This window comes from Crassostrea angulata, chromosome 8 (genome assembly GCF_025612915.1).
Source record: "Crassostrea angulata isolate pt1a10 chromosome 8, ASM2561291v2, whole genome shotgun sequence".
Classification (NCBI taxonomy): domain Eukaryota; kingdom Metazoa; phylum Mollusca; class Bivalvia; order Ostreida; family Ostreidae; genus Magallana; species Magallana angulata.
Window position 1 is genome coordinate 34,172,845 of NC_069118.1, and position 23,324 is coordinate 34,196,168.

General features: G+C 34.5%; 2 protein-coding genes and 1 long non-coding RNA gene across 14 annotated transcripts in view; 2 read left to right on the forward strand and 1 right to left on the reverse strand.

Annotated features, from left to right (window-relative positions):
* LOC128160617 (uncharacterized) overlaps positions 1-8,274 on the reverse strand; it is a 174,163-nt gene extending 165,889 nt beyond the window's left edge. Inside the window, exon 1 of the mRNA XM_052823968.1 lies at positions 8,153-8,274. The gene's annotated coding sequence lies outside the window, so the exon portion shown is untranslated. The remainder of the gene's footprint in view (positions 1-8,152) is intronic.
* Positions 1-21,512, forward strand: part of LOC128160610 (uncharacterized) — a 38,616-nt gene extending 17,104 nt beyond the window's left edge. For 11 of the 12 annotated variants that reach the window (XM_052823946.1, XM_052823943.1, XM_052823949.1 and 8 more), the window contains 15 exons: positions 1,556-1,640; positions 3,376-3,463; positions 4,353-4,431; positions 4,676-4,808; positions 7,535-7,597; positions 8,837-8,904; positions 9,095-9,148; positions 9,480-13,570; positions 13,906-14,029; positions 15,854-15,980; positions 16,862-16,983; positions 17,630-17,825; positions 17,930-18,004; positions 18,672-18,737; positions 20,859-21,512. In XM_052823946.1, the coding sequence (XP_052679906.1) occupies positions 1,556-1,640; positions 3,376-3,463; positions 4,353-4,431; positions 4,676-4,808; positions 7,535-7,597; positions 8,837-8,904; positions 9,095-9,148; positions 9,480-13,570; positions 13,906-14,029; positions 15,854-15,980; positions 16,862-16,983; positions 17,630-17,825; positions 17,930-18,004; positions 18,672-18,737; positions 20,859-21,079 (5,592 nt within the window). In that variant the 3' untranslated portion in view covers positions 21,080-21,512. The remainder of the gene's footprint in view (positions 1-1,555; positions 1,641-3,375; positions 3,464-4,352; positions 4,432-4,675; positions 4,809-7,534; positions 7,598-8,836; positions 8,905-9,094; positions 9,149-9,479; positions 13,571-13,905; positions 14,030-15,853; positions 15,981-16,861; positions 16,984-17,629; positions 17,826-17,929; positions 18,005-18,671; positions 18,738-20,858) is intronic. The other variant, XM_052823955.1, reaches the window with a different exon arrangement.
* LOC128160639 (uncharacterized) lies at positions 152-1,518 on the forward strand. Its single transcript, XR_008240311.1, has 2 exons — positions 152-1,188; positions 1,379-1,518. It is a non-coding gene; the product is annotated as an uncharacterized LOC128160639 (long non-coding RNA).
* Positions 21,513-23,324: the final 1,812 nt, after the last annotated feature.

The window sequence follows — 23,324 nt, forward strand, 5'->3', positions numbered from 1 at the left end:
TCACCTGACACAGGAAGTGCCTAAATATCTAGACATAATGAATTTAGTCTTATTCTTCTGATTGCCATGCTTTGTTTGGAGACTTTATAATTATAGCTCTGCCTTGCTTTGTTCGGGAGACTTTATAATCGCTCTGATTATAATTACCGTATTTTTCCGACGATTAGTCGGTATTTTTTTCCTCTGAAGCAGAGCACCCGACTAATCGTCTTGTTCGACTTGTCGTAGGCTCGAAGTCAGAAATTTTTTTAAAATAGCATTAAAAATCTTGGTTTTAATCATCTTGAGTTGGCTGTGTGATTGAAAATTACGTTGTTGAATTCACTGTTCATCTTTAATAATTATCATTTTCACTCATCTGTCAACACTTAAATACATAATAATAACAACAGTTTAATATTAAAAAATGTTACATTGTCTTTAATCAATTAAAAGTTTTACCGTTCCGTTTTTATAAACACATCGTCACATGGTTCTATGTATCACTAGTAGGAAGATAACATTGCGCAGTAAAATTGAAACCAAGTTTGAATGGAAGAAAATATTGCAGTAGGTCCGGGGGATGTTTTTTTAAATTTAATTATTTTATTTGTAAAGAGTTGTTAGTGGAAAGTATAAATCAGAAATATTTAATGGTCAAATTCAATCTTAAAATACGTAATCGGCAATTATCAATACTACTGTTTATACAATAGGCTGACACCGGTTGTGTTAATAATCTTGCCCTAAGGCTGAGCTCTTTACGGCAATTTCACTCCCTGTGTATATAAAGAGTACCGTTATAAGAGTGATTATAGTTCATTGATTAATTATTGTCCAATTCTTTGATTATTGTTAGATAATTTTTTAAGGAAACGTATGTATGTCGTATATCGTCATTATCAAGTCGTACAAATGATCGATCTATTTCTAACAGTGTCTATGTAAAACAATAGCGTGTAACTGCATTACTGGATACAAAGTAAACAAGTTTCATCAAGTCATAGTTGTTGCTAAGCTTTCTGCACTTGAGATCCCCCTTTGAAGTCCGACACGAGACAGGTGCATGCCTATGACACCGGAAATTGTTAAACAAACATTGACCACGCGCCAAGTCAACAGGTGGCTGGTTACGTAATGGCGAATACACTGGCGATAGTCAGAGTGGATACTTATTTTAATGCTTGGGAATAAAATATTTCTGACAAAGTAAGTTTAGTTTTGCATAACACGCGATATCGGGAATTGTTTAAAATGCAAGCGACTTTGTAGAAGTTGCCGGTGTTTGAAAATTTGATGCATAAGTATAAAGCGTAATTGTTTAAATGTTAATCATTAATAATAATTGGTAGAAATATCGGTGACATCGTGGCATCATACACTGATAATATTACTGCAGTTTTATAGGCCATTTTGAAGTGATAAGATCGACGTATGGTCTGAGATCGACGTATCATAGGATTTTGTTAAAATTTTGGCTAAAAATGGGCAATTCGACGAGTCGTCCGCATCGACGAGTCGTCGGGAAAATACGGTACATCTTGTTGTCATTAAATTTATTTTCTTTTCTTATTAGAATCTCTCCAGTTATTCAGAACACAGTAGAAATTGTTCCAACATAGCAAAATACAATTGGAAGGTAGAAAGAAGTGTATATAGAAGTAAGTATTTTCAATTGGTGTAATATGGGGGAAACTTTATTTACTTACACCGCTTACACTGTGCACTTCTTTCTTAATCAAGTGCATGGGTGTAGACTTTCGGTGTACACCCAGTGTACACTTTCCTTACACCAAATTTAGGGCATGTATTGAAAGATGTAACACTGTTTCCAATATGGCAGAAAGATAATGTGATTGGAAATTTGACAGATGAATTTATGTAATATAATGAATATGAAAATGCATTTTATTATTTAAAGTTGATTTCTGTATCAGAGCAATGATGTTTGATAAAATTATGTTTTTAAAGTTAGTTCTTGACAAGTAATTTCTTGTTCTTTTTAATTTTTTCTCATTTTTGAAACAAAATCTGTATCAGAACGACAAGAATGAGATTTCTATAAAGTAAAGACATACAAAAGAATCAAGCATACCTCATAATTTTATAGCTACAAACTTGCCGTCAGCATTTGGTCAGATTTATTATTTATTTACATGGTTTTATTAAATGCATGTGTTTGATAACCAAAAAATATACAGAGGAATATTGAACAAAAAAGCAAATCCTTCCTGAAAACTGCATTTGTGTCAGCCATATTTAATCTAAACTACACCACAAAATCCACTTGATTATATTATTACAACTTTTTACACTGGTGTACACTGATGTACACTTACTTTGGCTCAATCAAGTTTGCACATCAAAAGCTGATATTGCACACTGAGGTACATGTGTGTGTATGTAGTAAAAGTTAGCAATGCATTGTGATGTACATGCGTGTGTGCACATAATAAAAACTGATAATAAAACTAATAATCTTTCTCTTAGCTTTATTATTCAATCTTTTTTTTTTACATTCAATCGTCAATCCATGGCAAGTCCAGTTTTTAAGGTGTCTAGCTAATGCTCGGCAGCCTTCTAGCAGTCGTCTGGATTGGCAATGGTCCAAAAATTCATGCTCAGCACCGCCTTTTAAATACGCATAAGAAAAAAGTTCCTCAAAGTATTTAACGTATTACAGGATGTTTATTTCATTTATTCAACTACATTGTGTACAAAAACCCAACTTTGCCTTTCTGGTTATTGACAACTCATTGCATATTAAGCATAAATTTGCTTAATCAATAAATGGCGGATGAATACAATGAGGTGTAAATGTTCACTAAATATTATTTTCGTTTATCGCTTACATTTGAATTGGAGACAGTGCCCGATAAAAATAAAATTTGATATGTAAATTTATTTTTTTATCGGGCATGGTCTCCAAAATAAATGTAAGCGATAAACGTATATTGTGATCTTGTTGCAATAAATAAACACGATTATGAAGTATTTTAGATAGCAGGTGTTGTGGATTTATTTGTAAACAACCATACCATAAGTAATCTTGTTTCAATCGGGAATTGAAATTAATAAAAGTATGTTTTATTATTTTAATTAGGGATACACTGTTAATGTATTCAAATTATGAACATTTTAAAATTATTCAGACTATTTAAAGCAGAAAGAAAATCATTTATTAATTTTGTTAACTTTGAATTGTTTTTGATTTTTGTAATCATTATGAGTTATTGATTTTTAAACTGATCACTACCTATTTTATAAGGAAATATAATGATTTTTTTTTGTGTCCGTTCCGGCCTTTGATTTTTTTTTTACAGTGATCATTGAATACTACAGTATTTGTGAATATACATGGAGATCTATTTTGATTTTTCTATTTTTGGTTGATAGATATTGGAAAAATTACTGTGATTAAGAAGGATAACAATTTAGGAGCAACTTTTTCTTTGGAGGATGATGAAGAATGTGTCATTGGAAGGTATAAAATATGTTGATTTGACTGTTCAGCAATTTAAAACATTTTTAAAATGGCTAACATTGGTTACAGTAGAATTTTTTCCAAGCCAACAATAAATGGAAAGAAAATGTGTTGGATTAGGTACTATAATGCTATACTTAAATTTATTTGTATGCGGTCAGTGATTTGAGTAATATGTACTTTACATTTTAGTGCATAGAAATACTGACTTAAAGCAGTTTAAAGTGGCACTACAGATCAGGTTGCCAAAAGTGATTTTAAAATAATTTCCTCAAAATGTTTGCTAATTTTGTTGCAATATTGAAATTATAAACTTTGTGGAATTACCATATTTTCAAAGTTAAAGATTCCCATTTCATTGTTTAATTCAATAATAAAGACAGTCTGGCATGTAAATATTGCAACATACGTCAACACATCCTATGTAAATATTTCAGGATGACTTGTACCCATTAAGCACAGGCTTGTCATCTATTTAAAAACCTTGTCGTTCACCTTGATATGATTGGCTACTCATAACGTAAACAAACATAATTCCGGACACCTAACACGTAATTATGGGCTTATCATTAACATTTGATGGTTCTAACCTTCATTACATTAAAATGTTCTATATGCTTATCAATCTGTACATTCAAAACTGATTGACAAAAATATGGTAAATTGGTCTGTAGTGTCTCTTTATTTTAATTTTTTTTCAATACAGTCCAATCTTGTTATCTCAAACCTCACTGGACCAATGAAGTGTTATATATTGAAAAAAAAATCTAAAAAGTGATTGGGACTTTAAACTTCATTTGGATAATCCATGGTAAATGAGATACCATGTTCAAGATAATAATTAAAGTTTAACTTAATTGTAGTTTTAATAATCTTTATTGGTTTGCAGTGGAAGAGAATGCGATATTGAAGTGTCCCTCAAAAATGTTGACAAGATTCATGCAGTTGTTGCAGTTGGAAGATCAAAGGTAATATATACTAATACATGTCAGTTTATCATTGCATGCATATTTCTAAGTTGTCTGATTTGACATGCATGTTTTTTTTCATAATATTTTGAGCAGTAAGTTTTGCCTTAAGTTGATTTTTTCTATAAGTTCACTTCTTAAAGAAATAATGTGATCTACAAATTCCTCACCCTGAATGTGTCTCAAATTCTTTATCTGATCTAATTATTCTTTTTTTAAAGTATCAACTTTTGCAATTTTTCAGGCTTACTTAACAAATTATAGTAAAAGCTTTCCTGTTGTTCTCAATGGAAAACCAATTGAAATTGGCCAAGAATTGAATGATGGAGATATGCTGATGATTGGTGGCAGAAAATTTCTGTTTAATTATGAAAAAAGTGAGTGCATTGCTATTTTCATTCTTTTCAATATATGATAATCACTATGAAATCATGAAAAAAGTATTAAAAATGAATTTCTAGATAAAACGAACACAAATCTATCGAATATGCAGCTATAAGAAATTAATTTAAAGATGCCTGCTGGCAAAATTGTTATTTTTTATTCAGGATAGATGGTCTGCACATAAAAGCTGAACATACAAATTTTGAAGTTTGTCTAGGAAAGTTAAATATGAGAAAACCGGTGCAGTCTGAGTCTGAAATGATTAAAGCCAATACTAGTAAAGAATTCGGTTCTAAGTTTTGAATAAGGTGTACAATGTAATAAAAAATGAAATTCGTCTTCTATTGCTTCTACAGAACGTATAATACATAGCCTATCGTTTACTTCCTCCCCCCTAAATCGCCCTGTTTGTATTCTGATAGGAAGAACACCACACACACCTAAATTGTGCTAATATAGATCTGTGAGGTTTGTGTATGTCCATTGTAACATATTTTTCTAAATTAAAATCACTTTTAAAAGACCTGTAAGTTCTGAGTTTTGAAACACTTTGTAGTTCATTGTGCCAATCATTCACAAATTTTGGTTGAAGATTGATCTTGGCTAAGTTCAAGTTATATACCTCCCGATTTATAAAACATGTTGACATATCGCTAGATTGGAGTAAAAGTTTAACATGGTGTCCCACATGAAAACTAATTTCGTAACTCTGTCATCATTCAAAGTAACAAGATGATTCCACAATCGTTGCATGTTAAGTTGATGGCGATAGAATGAAGGAAACCAGCCACTATCTCCTTGTCAATGAGTAGGCTTAGCTAAAATCGGAGTTAACCAGTGCACCCCCAGAAAGTATCGCAGCCCGTAGCTGTTCGGATTCGATGTAATGTTTTGTGTGCCCCCACACTCCACTGCAGTTGTCAAGAATTGGCACAACTCTGCATCTTTTAGTATGTGTAAAATCCTATCAATTTGTTTGAATGTATTTTCGAAATAAGGCACGTCTGCCAGATTTAACGAAATTTTCTGTATTATTTTTAAATGTAGCAAATTCGTCGAATAGAACACCGAGATATTTATAGGATGTTGTATAGTCAAGACAGTCCCTTCCGATGCAAACTACATGATCACTTCTCTTTCGCTGATGCTTACGAAAATGTACTACTTTAGATTTGAGAGAGTTAATCCGTAGCCACCATTTCCTACACCAGCCAGACACAACAACGAGCATTGCATCCATGTCACCCTCGTTTTCGGCAATTAATGGAATATTGTCTGCATACAGAAGGACATTAAGTTTATTGGGGCCAATTTGAATCCCACTATTGAGATGTTTCAGTTACATGGCGAGGTCGTTAATAAGTGTAAGTGGGTTAAAGGGTTGGACTCATGAATACCCCAAATACACAGATCGAAGTATAAAGACTGATTTTATAAATATTGTCATTAGGCTGACACAATTAAGAAACTTTTATCTGTAAAAGGTATAAATACAAAAATACATTAATTTTTACATGAATACAAATGAAAAAACCTTTTTTTTTTTAAATTCTAAAAAATTGTTTGATTTTTTTCTTTGCCACTTGACATGTAGAAATTAAACAAAAACTTTTTGGGAAATTTTAAATCTTCATTAACAAACTTGTATCACACACTGTGAATATATTTTTTTCCTTCTCATTATTGCACACATGTTCTTAGTTTTAAAGATAATTTTTTTTAACTTACTTTTTAAAAAATCCTTTCAATCTACCCTACTGGTAGTTTTTTGTTCTGGGTACAGTACATAAAACAAGGGAAAAATTTCCCAATTTCTATCAAAATGTCACATTTTTCCCAATTCATTAGCCCCGGCCCCAGTACCAAAAATGGGTGTGAGAGGCCTGACAAATTACGGTAATTGAAGTTTTTCTACATGGTCCCTTGAAATTAGTGAGTTTTGCTGTATCGTTCTTACATTGATTTTATGTCAGAAGTTTATTTGATTCTGTATGTATTATGATTTAGATGTTATATTTTCAAACATTACTGTTCCACCAAAATCATAGTCTTAACTAGGTTTCAAAGTCAGTAAGCTATTTCCATGTCATGTTTTACAGTTGTAAGAAAACTTAAGTATTTCGTATATAGTCTAATGTACTTGTACTTATATGTAATTTTATATTTTGAATACTCAGAAACTGACAAGACTTGCTAGACAAATTTTTACATGATTGTGAATTAAAATTTTGATTCTGAGTCCTTCTTACATGCCCATGCAAAGCTGAGGCATGGTCAGATTTTGGTCAAAATTTATTTTTCTATTTTAATTGTTTTCAGTGCTTTTAAAGTAATAAATGCATTTCTAATGATCAACCAAACTTTGAGTGTCAGTCGTCGAGTAATAAATGAGAGATTATGCAAATTTAAGCTTAGGTCATGTTTTTACTGTTACATTGCACCATTGTAAGCAAAATCATGCCATGAGCCTTGTTTATATAAAAAAGAATTGTAAGCTATGTATCTTGCTTATAGTTATAGCCCCACAACTGACACTCAAATTTGGTTGATCATCAGTTACTATTGTAACTAAAACTAAACCATTGTAAGCAATAAAAATAGAAAAATAAGATTTGGCCAAGATGGTGACCATGCCCCTTTAAAGTAAAACCCTCTAAGATGAATAACACACATAGCCTATTTTGTTATATGTACTATTCAACAAAATTATAAATTTCAGGTTGTCTGTCAAGAAAGAAAAACACATTAGAGTGCTTTTTGGAGGACTTAAAGTGGGCTAAAGGTAATCATGTTCTATTAAGACTTGCAAATTGGTTCTAAATATAAAACCTGAATGCATATTCATATGGCATAGAAAGTGAAAAAAGCACACGCAAGATGAAATTATACATATCGATCAGTTTTCAGATTTACAAAGTACATACATGCAATCAAGTATGGTTGTAACAAGCCTGACACAAACTTTTGAATTTATTGTTTGGTTGATTTAGCATGAAATGTTTTGCTCTTAATCCATTGATAGATAAATTGTATTAATGATCTCTGAACCTCAGCAATGTTCGATTATTCTAAATTAACCTGATTTCCTTTATCCGTACCATAAATTGACTTTTATACAGACAGTGTTCTATTGTTAGTATTACCACCATTTACACAACTAGGGTGTCCAAGTAGCGTAGTTAACAATGCACTCGCTTATCACCGCTGTGTCCTGAGTTCAATCCCCGTGATTGACAGTGGTTGTATGTAAAAGGGTATGGTGGTCGCCCGCTTGGACATGTGGGTTTTCTCCGAGTACTCCGGCTTCCTCCCACAACAATGACCCCCTCGCACTAACATCCGTGCCAACGAAAGATATTAATATAAGTTGTAGAACTTGTTTATCAATCGTTGTAAAATAAATAAAGTTCATTTTTTTTTGTATTTACACAACTACATGCTTGGCATTGTGGATTCACAGAGAACTATTAATAAGTGACATGTTGGTAACGAGTTTGAGCCATCAGTGCACCAGCACTTTTTTTCAAAAGCGTTATTTCTACTACCAGTATATCCACCGTAGGAAAATTTGCAATAACTTTGTAATATGCATTGATGCCATCTAAAATTTTATTTTATTGCATTTCATTTATAAAGTTTAAAAGAAACATAACACTTTTATAATGAAAAAATACTTTAAGGCTGAGGATCGGAGAACCTTAAAATGGCCATTTAAAATTAATATAAACTGTTTATTCCGCAAGGGCAATGGAGGATGAAAGAGGGGAAAATAGAATAAGGGCGAATATTTTTCTGTATACTGAACTATTTTAGAAAATTGTACAAAATATTTAAATAAGCTTACAAATTGCTACATATTATATATTAAATATATTACATATTTCCTAGGGAAAAAAATCATTATTTAAATGTAAAAATCTTTAAAAATATCACCAGCAAGGGTATAAAAATTACTTCGTTTTTTGTGCATCCATGCAGTCATAATTTTTAATGTCTAAGATGTAAAGTTTTCTATTAATAGAAAGTCATGACACAAGTAAGTGTCAAGTAAGGGTCTCTAGGAAGAGAAAGAAACAGAAAGGCTGCAAGGTAAATTACATTATATAAGAATTTAAGTTTATTTTAATCATTCAAAAATTGACAAAAGAAAAAAAAATTCAGAACGGTCACAAGGTAAAAAAGAAAAAGAAGAACATCGGAAATGTTTCTCTAACATTTATTGTTCATACAAATTTAAAGTTGAACTGATGATTATTTTAGTATTTCAAATCTTGTTTAGGAGCAGTGCAGCAGACAGAAGAAAAAGAGAAGAAAATTCATAAAAATTCAAGAGGTTAGAAATAAATTACCAATTTCAAGCTGCTTGGATTGATTTTAGAGTAATTTTTGGTCATTCGTAAAACATTTGTTTTACCAAATATATGTATATAAATGGATGATGTTTATTTGCATATAAATGGGCGATGTAGTAGCTATTAAGTTGAATAAAGCAAAATTACTTTGAATGAAACTGTGTGTAATTTGTATTAGCAAAACAAAAAATACTGAGCAGAAGATAGGAATATTTAAAAGAATAATGGGCAATTTTCCCCTTAGTTATATTTACTGGGCTGATATAATGCATTTATATAATAAAAAGACTTAAATTTTATATATTTTTGAAGGTCCAAGGTTCGGGTGATGTCGACTGTCCCCATTTACAGCCCAAAGACCACAGCTGTATGGAAATCCAAGCAGGTCTGGGTGATGTAGACTATCCCCAACTCCAACCTGATGACCACAGTTGTTCAGAATGCCAAGAAGGTCTGAGTGACATCAACTATCTCCAACACCAGCCCAATGACTACAGTTGTCCGGAACCCCAAGTAGGTCCAGGTGACGTAGACTATCCCCAACTCCAACCCACTGACCATAGCTGTCTGGAACTCCAAGTAGGTCCAGGTGACGTCAATTATCCCCAACTCCAGCCCACTGATCACAGATGTCAATTTCAGTCCGATAACCACAACTGTTCAGAACCAGAACTCCAAGCAGGTCCAGGTGGTGTTGACTATCCCCAACTCCGTCCCGATGACCACAGCTGTTCAGAACCAGAACTCCAAGCAGATCCGGATGAAGTAGACTATCCCCAACTCCAGCCTGATGACCACAGCTGTCTGGAACGCCAAGCAAGTCTAGGTGACATTGACTGTCCCCAACTCCATCCTAGTGACCACAGCTATCAGGAATGCCAAGGAGGTCCAGGTGACGTCGACTATCCCAAACTCCATCCCACTGATCACAGATGTCTGGAGCTCCAAGCAGGTCCAGGTGGCATTGACTATCCCCAACTCCATCCTGATGACCACAGCTGTCTAGAACGCCATGCAGGTCCAGGTGACGTAGACTATTCAGAGGATTGTGAGGATCTTGATGATCTAAACTATATTGTAAAGACTGAAGATGAAGAGACTGAAGATGAAAGTGACAGTGAATCAAGCATATTGGATGATGAAAGCAGCAGCAGCTTGATGTCTGAAGATAAAGAGACCGAAGATGAAGGTGACAGTGAATCAAGCATTTTGGATGATGAAGGCAGCAGGAACGATGTTGTAGTTGAATCATGTCCGGGTGATGTTTACTTTCTCCAACTCCAGCCCGATGACCACAGTTGTCCAGAACTTCAAGCAGATCCAGGTGATGTCGACTATCCAGGGGATTGTGAGGATCTTGATGATCCCGACTCTATTGTAGAGACTGAATATGAAAGTGACAGTGATTTGAGCATTTTGGATGATGAAAGCAGCAGCAACTTGATGACTGAAGATGAAGAGACCGAAGATAAAAGTGACAGTGAATCAAGCATTTTGGATGATGAAGGCAGCAGGAACTTGATGAACGATGTTGTAGTTGAATCATGTCCGGGTGATGTTTACTTTCTCCAACTCCAGCCCGATGACCACAGTTGTCCAGAACTTCAAGCAGATCCAGGTGATGTCGACTATCCAGGGGATTGTGAGGATCTTGATGATCCCGACTCTATTGTAGAGACCGAAGATGAAAGTGACAGTGAATCGAGCATTTTGTATGATGAAAGCAGCAGCAACTTGATGAACGATGTTGTAGTTGAATCATGTCCGGGTGATGTTGGCTACCCTGAACACCAGCTTGATGACCACAGCTGTCCAGAACTCCAAGCAGGTCCAAGTGATGTCGACTATCCCCAACTCCAACCCACTAACCATAGCTGTATGGAACTCCAAGCAGGTCCGGGTGACGTCGACTATCACCAACTCCAGCCCGATGACCACAGCTGTCTGGAAAGCAAAGCAGGTCCAGGTGATGTCGACAACCCCCAACTCCAACCCACTAACCATAGCTGTCTGGAACTCCAAGCAGGTCCAGGTGACGTTGACTATCCCCAACTCCAGCCCTATGACCACAGCTGTCCAGAACCAGAACTCCGAGCAGGTCCAAGTGACGTTGACAATCCCCAACTCCAGCCCGATGACCACACCTGTCTGGAAAGCCAAGTAGGTCTGGGTGATGTTGAATATCCTCAACTCCAGCCCGATGACCACAGCTGTTCGGAACGCCAAGTAGGTTCAGGTGACATCGACTATCCAGAGGATTGTGAGGATCTTGATGATCCTGACTTTATTGTAGAGACCGAAGATGAAGAGACCAAAGATGAAAGTGACAGGGAATCAAGCATTTTGGATGATAAGAGCAGCAGCAACTTAATGAACGATGTTGTAGTTGAATCATATCAGGGTGATGTTGGCTATCCCGAACTACAGCCTGTTGATCACAGTTGTACAGAACTCCAAGCAGTTCCAAGTGATGTCGACTATCCCCAACTCCAACCCGATGACCACAACAGTTCAGAACTCCAAGCAGGTCCAGGTGATGTTGACTATCCCCAACTCCAGCCTGATGACCACAGTTGTGCAGAACTCCAAGCAGGTGCAGGTGATATCGACAATCCCCAACTCCAACCCACTGACCATAGCTGTCTAAAACTCCAAGCAGGTCCAGGTGACGTTGACTATCCCCAACTCCAGCCTGATGACCACAGTTGTGCAGAACTCCAAGCAGGTCCAGGTGATATCGACAATCCCCAACTCCAACCCACTGACCATAGCTTTCTGGAACTCCAAGCAGGTCCAGGTGAAGTTGACAATCCCCAACTCCAGCCCGATGACCACAGCTGTCCGCAAGGCCTTGCCAGTTCAGATGACGTCGACTATCCAGAGGATTGTGAAGATCTTAATGATCCCGACTATATTGTAGAGACCGAAGATGAAAGTGACAGTGAGTCAAGCATTTTGGATGATGAAAGCAGCAGCAACTTGATGAACGATGTTGAAGTTGAATCGTGTATGGGTGATGTTGACTATCCCCAACTCCAGCCCGATGACCACAGTTGTCCGGAACTCCAAGCAGGTCCAGATGACGTCGACTCTCCCAAACCAGAGGATTGTGAGGCTCTTGATGAAAGAGATTTAGATTGTGACAACCCACCGTGCAAAAGAAAACTTGATGAAAAAGACTGTTTATTTGACAAAAAGTTCCCAAATGTTTTTATTAAGGGATTGAAAAAAGACAATGCAAAATCCAAGCACAATAGGGTATATGATTGTGTTCATGCCTGTTTATACTGTCATGAATTGTTCACCAATATACAAAGTCATCTAGAACGTAGACATGTAAACCACACCAAGGTAAAGGCTATAAAAGAACTCAAAGACCAAAAGATGAAAGAAACTAATCAGGAGAAAATTGATAAGTTGGAGAAAAGGCTGAATTCAGAAATGAAACTTCTTAGAAACTTGGGAGACCACCATCATAATATGAAAGTTCTCAGGCATAAAGAAGGTGAGCTTCTCTTGCCAAGAAGAAGGCTTGTTACCTTTAACTTTGAAGAGTATGGTCCATGTCCTAAATGTAAAGAGTGGATGGTACTGAATTCTTCTATCAGTAATCATCAGAAAACATGTCCAGTGAAAAGTACAGACTATCACAAAGGTTCTACAATTATACAAATTGGAATCCTTACAGGAAAAGTGAAGACAACAGGTTCTAAACGGATTGAGAAAGAAGTGTTACCTTCAATGAAAAGAGACAAATTTGCAGAGATCTGTATGAATGATCCACTCATCCTTGCATTGGGAGACGTTTGGTTCATGAAAAACATTGATAATAAAAGAAAAAGAAAAAACTATTCTAGTTTTCATATGAGGCTAGCAGCACGGCTTCTTTTAGCCTTTAGAAATTTGGTGAAAAGAATGGACGTTTCAATGAGTGAGATGCTTAGCCCTGAAAACTTTGATAATGTGGCAGAAGTAGCTCTTCAAATTTGCAATAGTACCGAACATGAAGAGGATGAACTCCAGCATCCTAGCACAGCAATTAAGTCTGGGTTTGACCTTATGAGGATGGCATCCTCAAAAGTAGGAATTTCTATCAAAACAAAAAACAAAGAAATGAAGAAAGAGGGAGAAGCATTTATGTATCTTATGAGTAAAGAATGGGGTTACAAAGTTAACAAAGTTGCAAGAAGTACTCTGTCGGAGCGAATGTTTAATCAGAAGAAAGAGCTCCCTTACCCCGAAGACATAATGAAACTTTCATCTTATTTAGTAGAAAATTTGGAATTTGTAGATCTATCTTACACTGCTGTTAGTGGTATGATGTTCAGACGCATTGTGATGCTAGTGGAAGCACGCCTTATCTTGTATAACCGCAGGAGACCTGGAGAATTAGAAGCTCTGAGGTAAGACAAGTTTTGAACTCCCATTTTTAACCCAAAAAATGAGGTTTTTAAAACCATGATGTCAAATCTTAAAAGTGGTTGTTTATGCGTGGGGGAAATTTACAAAAGTTGCACGATTATGTTAAATCCGCATAAAATATCCCTGCGCGTGTGATAAAAAATTCAAACCCTTGAGTAATGAATCGCTAATTCGCGTATTAAACACACACATGTACTCAACCACAAATGTAAATAACCACTTTAACAGTATTTATGGCTCCTTTTCATAGAGCATTGTATATGTTACTGTATAGAAAAGGTTAAGACTAAATGCAGGTCTTTGCTTTTCTTTTTAGCTTGCAGTGTTACAGAAATCGATCAAAGGAAGTCAGTGCAACCGATCTCTCTCTTAGAGAACAACTTAGCAAGTTTGAGAAGGAAATGCTTGACAATCAGGAATTGGTGGAGATACGGGGAAAGGTGAGCTTTATCCTGGAGACAATGTTAAATATTTGTTCAGATACAATAGTATTTATATACCGGTATTTTAAGCCTGTCAGGCTACATAAAATTAGTATGTAGATTCATCCTGATTTGCAAAAATATAGGGCAAATATCTATTCACTTTCTTGAAATAACAATTTATCTATTTTGTTTAATTGTTATTGCTGATATAAGTACTTTAACCAATTTTAATCTTTTGATTCCATTTTATTCCACCTTAACTGTTAATATGGTTAATTTCTCGAATGGCTACTTGCCAAAACACACATCTAATTATTTTGGGCAATAAAGGGGTCCTCTTAAGGTAAAATTTACCTGTGTTCACCTGGATTTCTATAATCAGTGAAAACATTATATGAATTCATTAGAAAAAAAATGCATTTCGAGCTCTATGAATTTAGTTTTAAGCTTTTTTTGAAAGAAGCACTATGATAATGCAGTTTTAAATAATTTTTTATTCAATTTAAAAAATCAATTCTTAAAAACATGTATAAATAGTGCCATTAAGGCCAAAATAAAAAGATTGTATGTTTGCCCAAACGCGACCGACCCGAAAAAAACCCGCCGACTCAAATTCTTTTTTTGCCGTTTTTTGGAAGAATTTTTTTTTTTCGGATATTTTTTGTGTCCGCTCACAGGGGTTCGTCACGAAGTTTTTTTTCTCAACCTTTTATATCTACCACCTCTATACAATAAAATACACAAGGGAGGAATCAAAACTCGAAAAAAATCGCTACCTCCCTCTAAAATACAAGTCCGCGTACGAGTTATCTTGAGCAATATTGAATTGACCAATGAGAGCGCGACATCTGATCGAAGAAAGTGTCACCGGAGAGTAAACTGGAAGAAAATGCGTGACAACTTCTAAAATTGTTGCCGATGTTTAAATTTTGCTGGTATTCCTAAAAACTATGGTCCTTTCCCGATCTAATGATACCTAGAGTGCAGGGTTTAACGTCCGAGAAGAATTAATACGAGGCGACCGAAATCGGGAGGTAGCTATTTTTTCGAGTTTTGATTCCTCCCTTGTATATTTTATTGTATAGAGGTGGTAGATATAAAAGGTTGGAAAAACTTCGTGACGAGCCCCTGTGCTAAAAACCCAATTTATTGTTGAATGATTTAATTCAGTATAATAGACTAATACATGTATATACAGGTCTTAAATTCATGGCTTTTGATTGTCTCTACAAAGGTATGATAGTGAAAAAGATATACCGTACTCAGTGTTACAATATCTTCATGCAAATTCTGAAAAAAAAAAAAGAATTTGCCTACCTACCTACCCACACCCAGTCATCATGGGTCGGGTTTGGACAAACTGAAATATTTTTAATTGTGGCCTAAGTAACTTAAACATATAACCCTTTAGATTTGAAAGGCTTTTGTCCAATTTATGGCTTATAATGTATTTTGTATAATTTGTTTCTTTGATTGACATACATGTATCCAAACCACTGTCCTTAATCAACATCACCACCCCACCCAAAACCCATCAACAAAAAAAAATTTGAAATTAACGTCATTGAGCATGTGGAGTACATGGAAATTTTTGAAATATGTATAATTCCTTAAATTGAGTTGCATTAAGTTAAATTATCTGCTCTTTGTCAAGAAGTACTCCACTCGGTTGAACCTTTTTTGTCTTGTCCTTTAAAAGTTCAGGCTGTGAAGACTAATTGAATAGTGCCATGCATTAGCATTTTGTTTTGCATTCACATTAATTTTTTAATGAGCAGTTTTAGCAGTCATTTTTCAATGATTTGGAAAAAAATTTAATTGGTTGCCTCTTCTTGCCAGAATGGGACCAGAGTACCGGTTATTTGTCCGAAGGAGGTTATCCCTGCAATGAATTATCTTGCCAGTAAAGAAATTAGAAAAAAGGCAGGAATAAGAGACGGAAATCCTTTTCTGTTCGCAAATACTGGTAAGATGTCATAAAACATGTATGAATGAAATTCCAATTGAAAAAAGAAAATAAAAAACTAATTCTTGAAAGAATTGAAATCAATTTGTCAAAAGGAAATTAATTTATTTGCTTGTAAATATCACTGTGACAATTTTGGTAAGCAATGAAGTCCAAAGTTTGATCCTTTATCTTATAAAATCAAATAAATGAAATATTTTTAAAGGCGATATGAAGGAGCAATAAGACTCTGTCTCTATTTTCAGGCTGTATTTCATTGTCAAATATTAAGTCAAGGTCTTGGCTCCTTTCTAAAATTGGACGGAAAATATGCTTGTTGTTTGCAATGAGATCGTGCCTAGTTAAGGAGGTTATGCCCCGGACCCCCCTAGCAGATTCGCGCCTTTGGCGCTCACCTATGGTGCCTCCTATTTCACTCTAATTCCCCTGCTACTTGTGATATTAAGGAGAACCCTGATATCAATTGAGGCTACCATTACTGCACCAGTCACGTTTAAAGTATGGCATCTGATTTTTAAATAGGTTGGGAGATCATGTGACCAAAAAATCCCAACTTTTGATAGGGTTTGTGAGGAGTGGTGCAGATTAGAAACCCTTGGCTAGCAAAGATGCCAAATATAATACAGAATTTGTTTTTCTAGAAAAAGCTTTTGTTTGACTTCAGAAAAAAGGGCTGACCCTTAAATTAGGGATCAAGAGGGCTTTCTTTTATCCATAACACTTAACTGAGATATATTTTGTAATTTGTTTTAGAAACAACAATGTTCATCTCACAGTTATATACCCATACATATTTTAAAAAATTTTCTCATGTGTTATTTAATTATGGGTATTTGGTTTTTAAATGTTTGACAACAGTTTATTTCATCGTCATATTTCAGCTGAAGATGTTGTTAGGGCTGGTCTGGCTCTGGAGGAATTACGAACAGAGTGCCGCTCTTTGAAATTTCCTGATAGAATATACGCTACAAACCTTAGGAAATATTGTGCCACTATTGCCCAAGTAAGTATTTGGACTTTCTACTTAGTGGCCCATTGTAATTTGTTTTGGGATGTTACTGTCTCCAAGAGCAAATGATTGTTTAATCTTCTGTAAATTAATTAAATGAAAAATGAAGTAAGGCCTTATAAAACTTAAATAAGTTCTCAAGCCAGTGTGCATCAGTTTGAAGTAATGCATTGCAATTTTGTTCAATTTTCTTTTGTTAAAAGTAAGTAAAATGATTGCCCAATCGAGAAAAAAATATCAGTTTTATTTTTGCATTGCTAGGAACTCTTCAAGTTTAACTGTTACTATTGCAGATGCTAATTGGTTTCACTTTTGGTTTGGAATTTTGACATTTCTAAATTCTAGAAGACCATGAAGATTTGTTAGTTTCTTTTAGTCTGGGCAGTGACACTATATATGAAAGGAAAAGTCGGGGTTGAGTGAAACTGGAATCCTACTTACTCATCAATTTTTTGGTCCCATTCTTTGTTAGATATTTTTCTTTCTATCTCTTTTCTAGTTTTTCAAGTTACATACATTAACTCCTAATTTTACAATTTGACAGTAGGACATGTTTAACTATATATTCCTCCATATTGATAGTTACTTTAAGTTTCCATTCTTGCTTTATACTAGGTGTAATGTACTTTGTCTTTATTAGGTTATTGGGCTCAAGGATCATGAACTTAAATACTTGTGTAGACATATGGGGCACACCATGGAAGTTCATGAGTTGCACTATCGCAGCACATCAGGACTAATAGAACGACTTGAAATTGCCAAACTTATGGTCATGCAAGAATGCAATGTAGTTGGAAAGTTCCATGGAAAAAGTTTGAAAGATATTACTTTCGAAGGTAAGTAATTGCAAACTTATCTAGAATTAAGCAAAACTGATTATTTTAGTTAATAAATTTTCATAATGCTGTTTTTGTATTTTTCTATTGTTCTTAATATTTAGACATTTTGGATAAGGAAGACATTTCCCCCACACAAGGAGAAGCCACTAGAGGAGAAGAAACTCCTTCAGTAGAAGGTACTAGTTAAAGATAAATCGTTTTAATCTCCTTAAAGCTGAACACCGGTCGTAAATAGGCACCGTCACACAGTTACCTGTTATATAAACCCTTCGATTTCATTACACATAATTGCACACCTGAAACTCCAGGCCAACATGTAGTATTCCTTTCGTGGTCTTTAGATTATATGCATTTTTTCTTATGTGCATATTCTGTTTGTAAATAATGCATTAACCAATTTATTTGATGTTGGTATTCTTCTGGCTTGAAAAAGGTGCGTAAAATTTGATAATTTCATCGCGACTGAGTAACATGGCGAGGCAAGATGTATGTCCAGTGTCGTCCACAGGGGCGAGACCTCTACAGTGAAATAATTCGAACTGTTTAGAGGTCTGCCTTAGAAGGCTTGTAGGGACAGCAGTGATTAAAGAGAAATATGGCGGACAGTGCCTATTTACGAGCGGTGTTCAGCTTTAAGATGGCAACTTTCTAGAAATTTCGTCACTACCGGTACTTAAAGGGATAAGAATGAATTACAATGAAATAAATGAACCTACTGTTTTCATAGTGAGTCTCTTTCTCTCTCTATTGTACTTGTGTTATGTTGACCAAAAATCTTAGGAGATAATATTTTGCAGGTTTAAACATTTTCTTATATTATTTTATTTTCTTAAAAAAACCCAGATACAAGTCTATCTCTAGATGACATGGAAGAGGATGTATTAGTATCAAGAAGGAAACCTAAGAAAAGTAAGTCATATAATACATCTATAAAAGAAAAATTTAAGGTCACTAAGTCACCCAGATGTCATTTGTCATTGTGCATGTACATTAAAATATAATTAACTTGGATCTGCTCAGAAGTTGCTAAGCCATAATCAACTAAAGGATAATATCACTAAACATGAAAATAGCCCCTTTCCATACAATAGAACATCTACAATGCTTTTTGATATTTTTAAAACAAAGAGTGACCATTTAGTATGACACATCTGGATTAGTGTTGATAGCTTGGATTTTCTATTGTAATGATTGATGCATTATCAATGATTTTGTATACCCTGTAACAGTGAATTTAGTTCTGGTGTCTGATCCTGTCCTTCAAATGGGTGGAACTTCATATAGTATGAAGGAATTAAACAGATTGGACTAGGCTTGTTTACTTGATTATTCTATTCTTTATTTGCTCAAGATATACATCTTATGGCATTATGCACAACAAAGTTTACAAAGACGATTTTCTTTTGAAACATTTGTGTGCCGACCACTTTCAATAGCAAGGTTATGTGTAGACATTGTAATTCTAATGCACATCTCACTCGTGGCCATCTTGGTTGGGTCCTCTTTGTTTGGGCTTTCATAGACTATACACCTAATGTTTTTCGACAGGTTTCTGTTTTTCCTTTTCCGCTTGGTTTTGGAACCACGAGATGAATGCGGCATTGGATATCACAACAAAATTCCCTAAGAATACTTTCTCTATATCACACTACTTGTTGTATTTACTCCCTGAGAAAAAACACACCCGCCATGTACCTTACCATGTGACCTATAACTTATCACATGACTTATTTTCATTGCCAAAATTTGGGAGGACAACTTCGAAATTGGAAATGAAATCCGTTGTTAATTGATGTTGAACATACCTATTTCATATGCAAGTTATTAATACCTATTTCATATGTAAGTTATTAATTTCCTGAATTTTATATTTATTTCACTTTTTTATGCCCCTTTAAAGAAGGGAGGGCATATTGCTTTGCTGCTGTCCGTCTGTCGGTCCACCAACAGTTAACAATTCATTTTCTTTGCAGAGGTTTCACGTATTGAAATGAAATTTGGTGTACAAATTTATCTTTAATATCTAAGGGGTAGGTCAAGTTTGATTCTGGGTTCGATCGAGAAATTTCCAACAGAGTTATCTCCTGGACGTAGAAAAATTACAATTATTTGCAGTTTCCGTTCATTTTCTTCACAGAGGTTGCACTTACTGAAATGAAATTTGTTGTACAGATTTAACATAATGATATTTAGATCAACATAAGATTTTAGTTTTGATCGAGCAATTTTGACAGAGTTATGTCCCTTGGATGTAGAAAAATTCCAATTGTTTGCAGTTTTCGTTCATTTTCTTCGCAGAGGTTTTCAAGGGAGGGGGCATAACATCTCTTGTTATTATTTATTGTGATATCTCAGACACTGCAGTCATAGAGCTGAAATAAATACCCCAAAATCAATATTACAATATTCATTTTTCATTTGAATTTTCTATTCCACAACATTATATTTAATCACCTTACTTCTTATACTTTACTGTTCATTTTCTTGTCGTCTGCCATGATGCATGGAGGGGATGGTTGGTCAATCATAACCCTCAATTTCATTAATAGAATATCTATTGAAAATAGTCCAGCTCCTCACTCCTTATCTTTATTTATTTTTCTTGCTTATGTTGAGATGAATCAATTGTATCAGGCAGGTACCCCATAGGATTATCCCATGCATCATTATTTTTGGTCACCTCAGTCTCTCAGATGACCTATTGCTATCTGTTTTCATTAGTCATTGTGCATTTATTAATATTTGAACATTTTCAGTTTCTTCTCTGAAACCTGTTGAGGTCTGATGAAATTTTTTTTTGGTTGGGGGGGGGGGGTTACCATTGGTCATAAAGTAAATACTAAATAAGCTTAAATTTATTTTGCAATTTATGTCAAATAAGTATTTTTTTGTGCAAGTGCCATGTTGCAGATTGTTGAATTCAATTTTATTTTTGTGAAAAAAGATTCATGCAAACTGAAATGATGTACATTATCAGTGAATGTTATACTAAAAATATTCAATTGCATTTCAAATATCATTACCGTCTAGGTGTAAGAAAAGCATGGACAAAAGAAGAAGAAGAAGAAATGAAGAAATATTTTAAGACGTACTACGATGGTACTACGAAGAAAACTTGCCCAAGTAGAGCAGAATGCCAAAGAGCAATTGAGTTGAGCAAAAACAATGGTGGATACATACACCTGAGGAGTTGGGAAACAATAAAAAAAAAAGTTAACAATTTTCTTTTCAGCTCTGTCAAGAAGAAGTAAAAACAGATGTGCAAATATGACTGGAAACATTGGACATTAGGCTAGAACATATTTTTTTATCATGATTGTTTTGCATTCTTTTTTCAATGATTGTTTTGCAGTGTTCTATACCATTTTTTTTCCTAAACTCAGTTACAAAGTAATTGTAGACAATTCTGTTGTCAAAGCTAACTCTCTGGTTCCTGTTTAGTTAGACCAGATCTATACTGAGTTAAATTTTTTTGAATATAAAAATGGGACACAAGTCTATGTGATTAAAGTCAAGTTTTCTTTGTTGATTGTTGCCCTATTGGTCATTTATAAGGCGTCGAGAAAATGTCAGCTCGATGCCTGTGTGGCTGTTCCGGCCTTTGATTTATTTTTTGCTATGGTAGAGATAAAAGAATTACCTCTTCAAATAAATTGGTTAAATAAAGACATTTGCTTTACTTACGATTCATTGTTTCTGTTAATGAAATAGCCACGTTTTAAGACATGACATTGTCTGCAGAAAGGAAAGGAAAATTTATTTTAATGGGTTTGATGCGTCCTGTGCTTTTGGTACAATACCTGATATATTAAGGGAAAGTTGGCATTCTGCATAAATTATGGCATTGTCATTTATAAGCACTCCAGGAAATTTTTCGAAGAAATTGAAATGTGTTTTTAAAGTTTATAAGTAGACCAGAAAATTGGGTTTATTGGGGCCATTTATTTGTTTCAAAATTTTATTGTGTCATAATTCTAGAGGAAAAGAATAATCCACATAGAAAAGAGCTTAGGTTAGGTGCTAAAAGTTTCCACAGGTTAGGAGAGAAAGGGTAGTCCACAAAAATACTCTGGTTTCATCAATATTCGTTGAATACCAATTTTCGTGGATTTCGTTATTAAGTTGATCCATGAATTTAATGTTCATTGAAGTGCAATTTCTATTAACATTTTGTATTCATAGGGTCATTGGCATTGAATTTACGTATCCTTGAAACTGTAATATTCACTTTTTTCACGAAAATTGATACCCTTGAATATTAATGAAACCACAGTAGAGTAATTATCTGTATCTATTAGATTGAAGAGTAGGAGCTAAAAGTGTCCATAAGTTAGGGGGAAAAAAATGGTCCACAAATGAAGAGTTACTGTCTGTATCTATTAGATTGAAGATTAGGAGCTAAAAGTGTTCATAAGTTGGGAGGAAAAAAATAGTCCACAAATGAAGAGTTATTGTCTGTATCTATTAGATTGAAGATTAGGAGCTAAAAGTGTCCATAAGCTGGGAGGAAAAAAATAGTCCACAAATGAAGAGTTATTGTCTGTATTTATTAGATTGAAGATTAGGAGCTAAAAGTGTCCATAAGCTGGGAGGAAAAAAATAGTCCACAAATGAAGAGTTATTGTCTGTATTTATTAGATTGAAGATTAGGAGCTAAAAGTGTCCATTAGTTAGGGGGAAAATTTGGGGATTGAAGATTAGGAGCTAAAAGTGTCCATAACTTGGGAGGAAAAGAATAGTCCACAAATAAAGAGTTATTATCTGTATCTATTAGACTTAAGATTAGGAGCTTAAAGTGTCCATAAGTTACGGGGAAAAGAAAAGTCCACAAATAAAGAGTTATTGTCTGTATCTATTAGACTTGAGATTAGGAGCTAAAAGTGTCCATTAGTTAGGGGGAAAAGGGTAATCCAGAAATAAAGAGTTAATGTATCTAAAAGTGTTCATTAGATGTGAGGATATATTGTTCAAAATTAAGAGTTAGATTTGTATTTGTCTATAGAACTCCTAGTAAAAAGTTGAGTTATGCTTTCACCAGTCAAGAATTTTTCTTATTTTACAACATTTGACAAAAGAAAGCTTTGTGGAGAGGTCATAATTGTAAAAGTCCCAGCAGGATTTGAACTTACGACTTAAAGAATCATTATCTGCACTCTAACCCATTGTGCTACGCTGTAGATGACAAGTGTAAGAAGGCAACAATTTATACTTGCATTTTTTTGTTTGTTTCGATAGGAAGTCCGTCACAATGGAGGTGTCCCATATCACCTTAATTGATGTTTATTTTACAGAAATTTGTTTATTTATTTATCTGTTTTATTCATTATTATTATTATCATAATTATATATAATTATTTAGGCTAAGCTAAGCAGTTAAATTATTCATTCGGTATTTTCAGCTGAAAATAAGTATAAGTATTCTCCGGGTAAGTCAAATGGATACTTACAAGTGTCATTTAATTGAAAGCTGAATTTTTTAATAATATTATTTAAAAT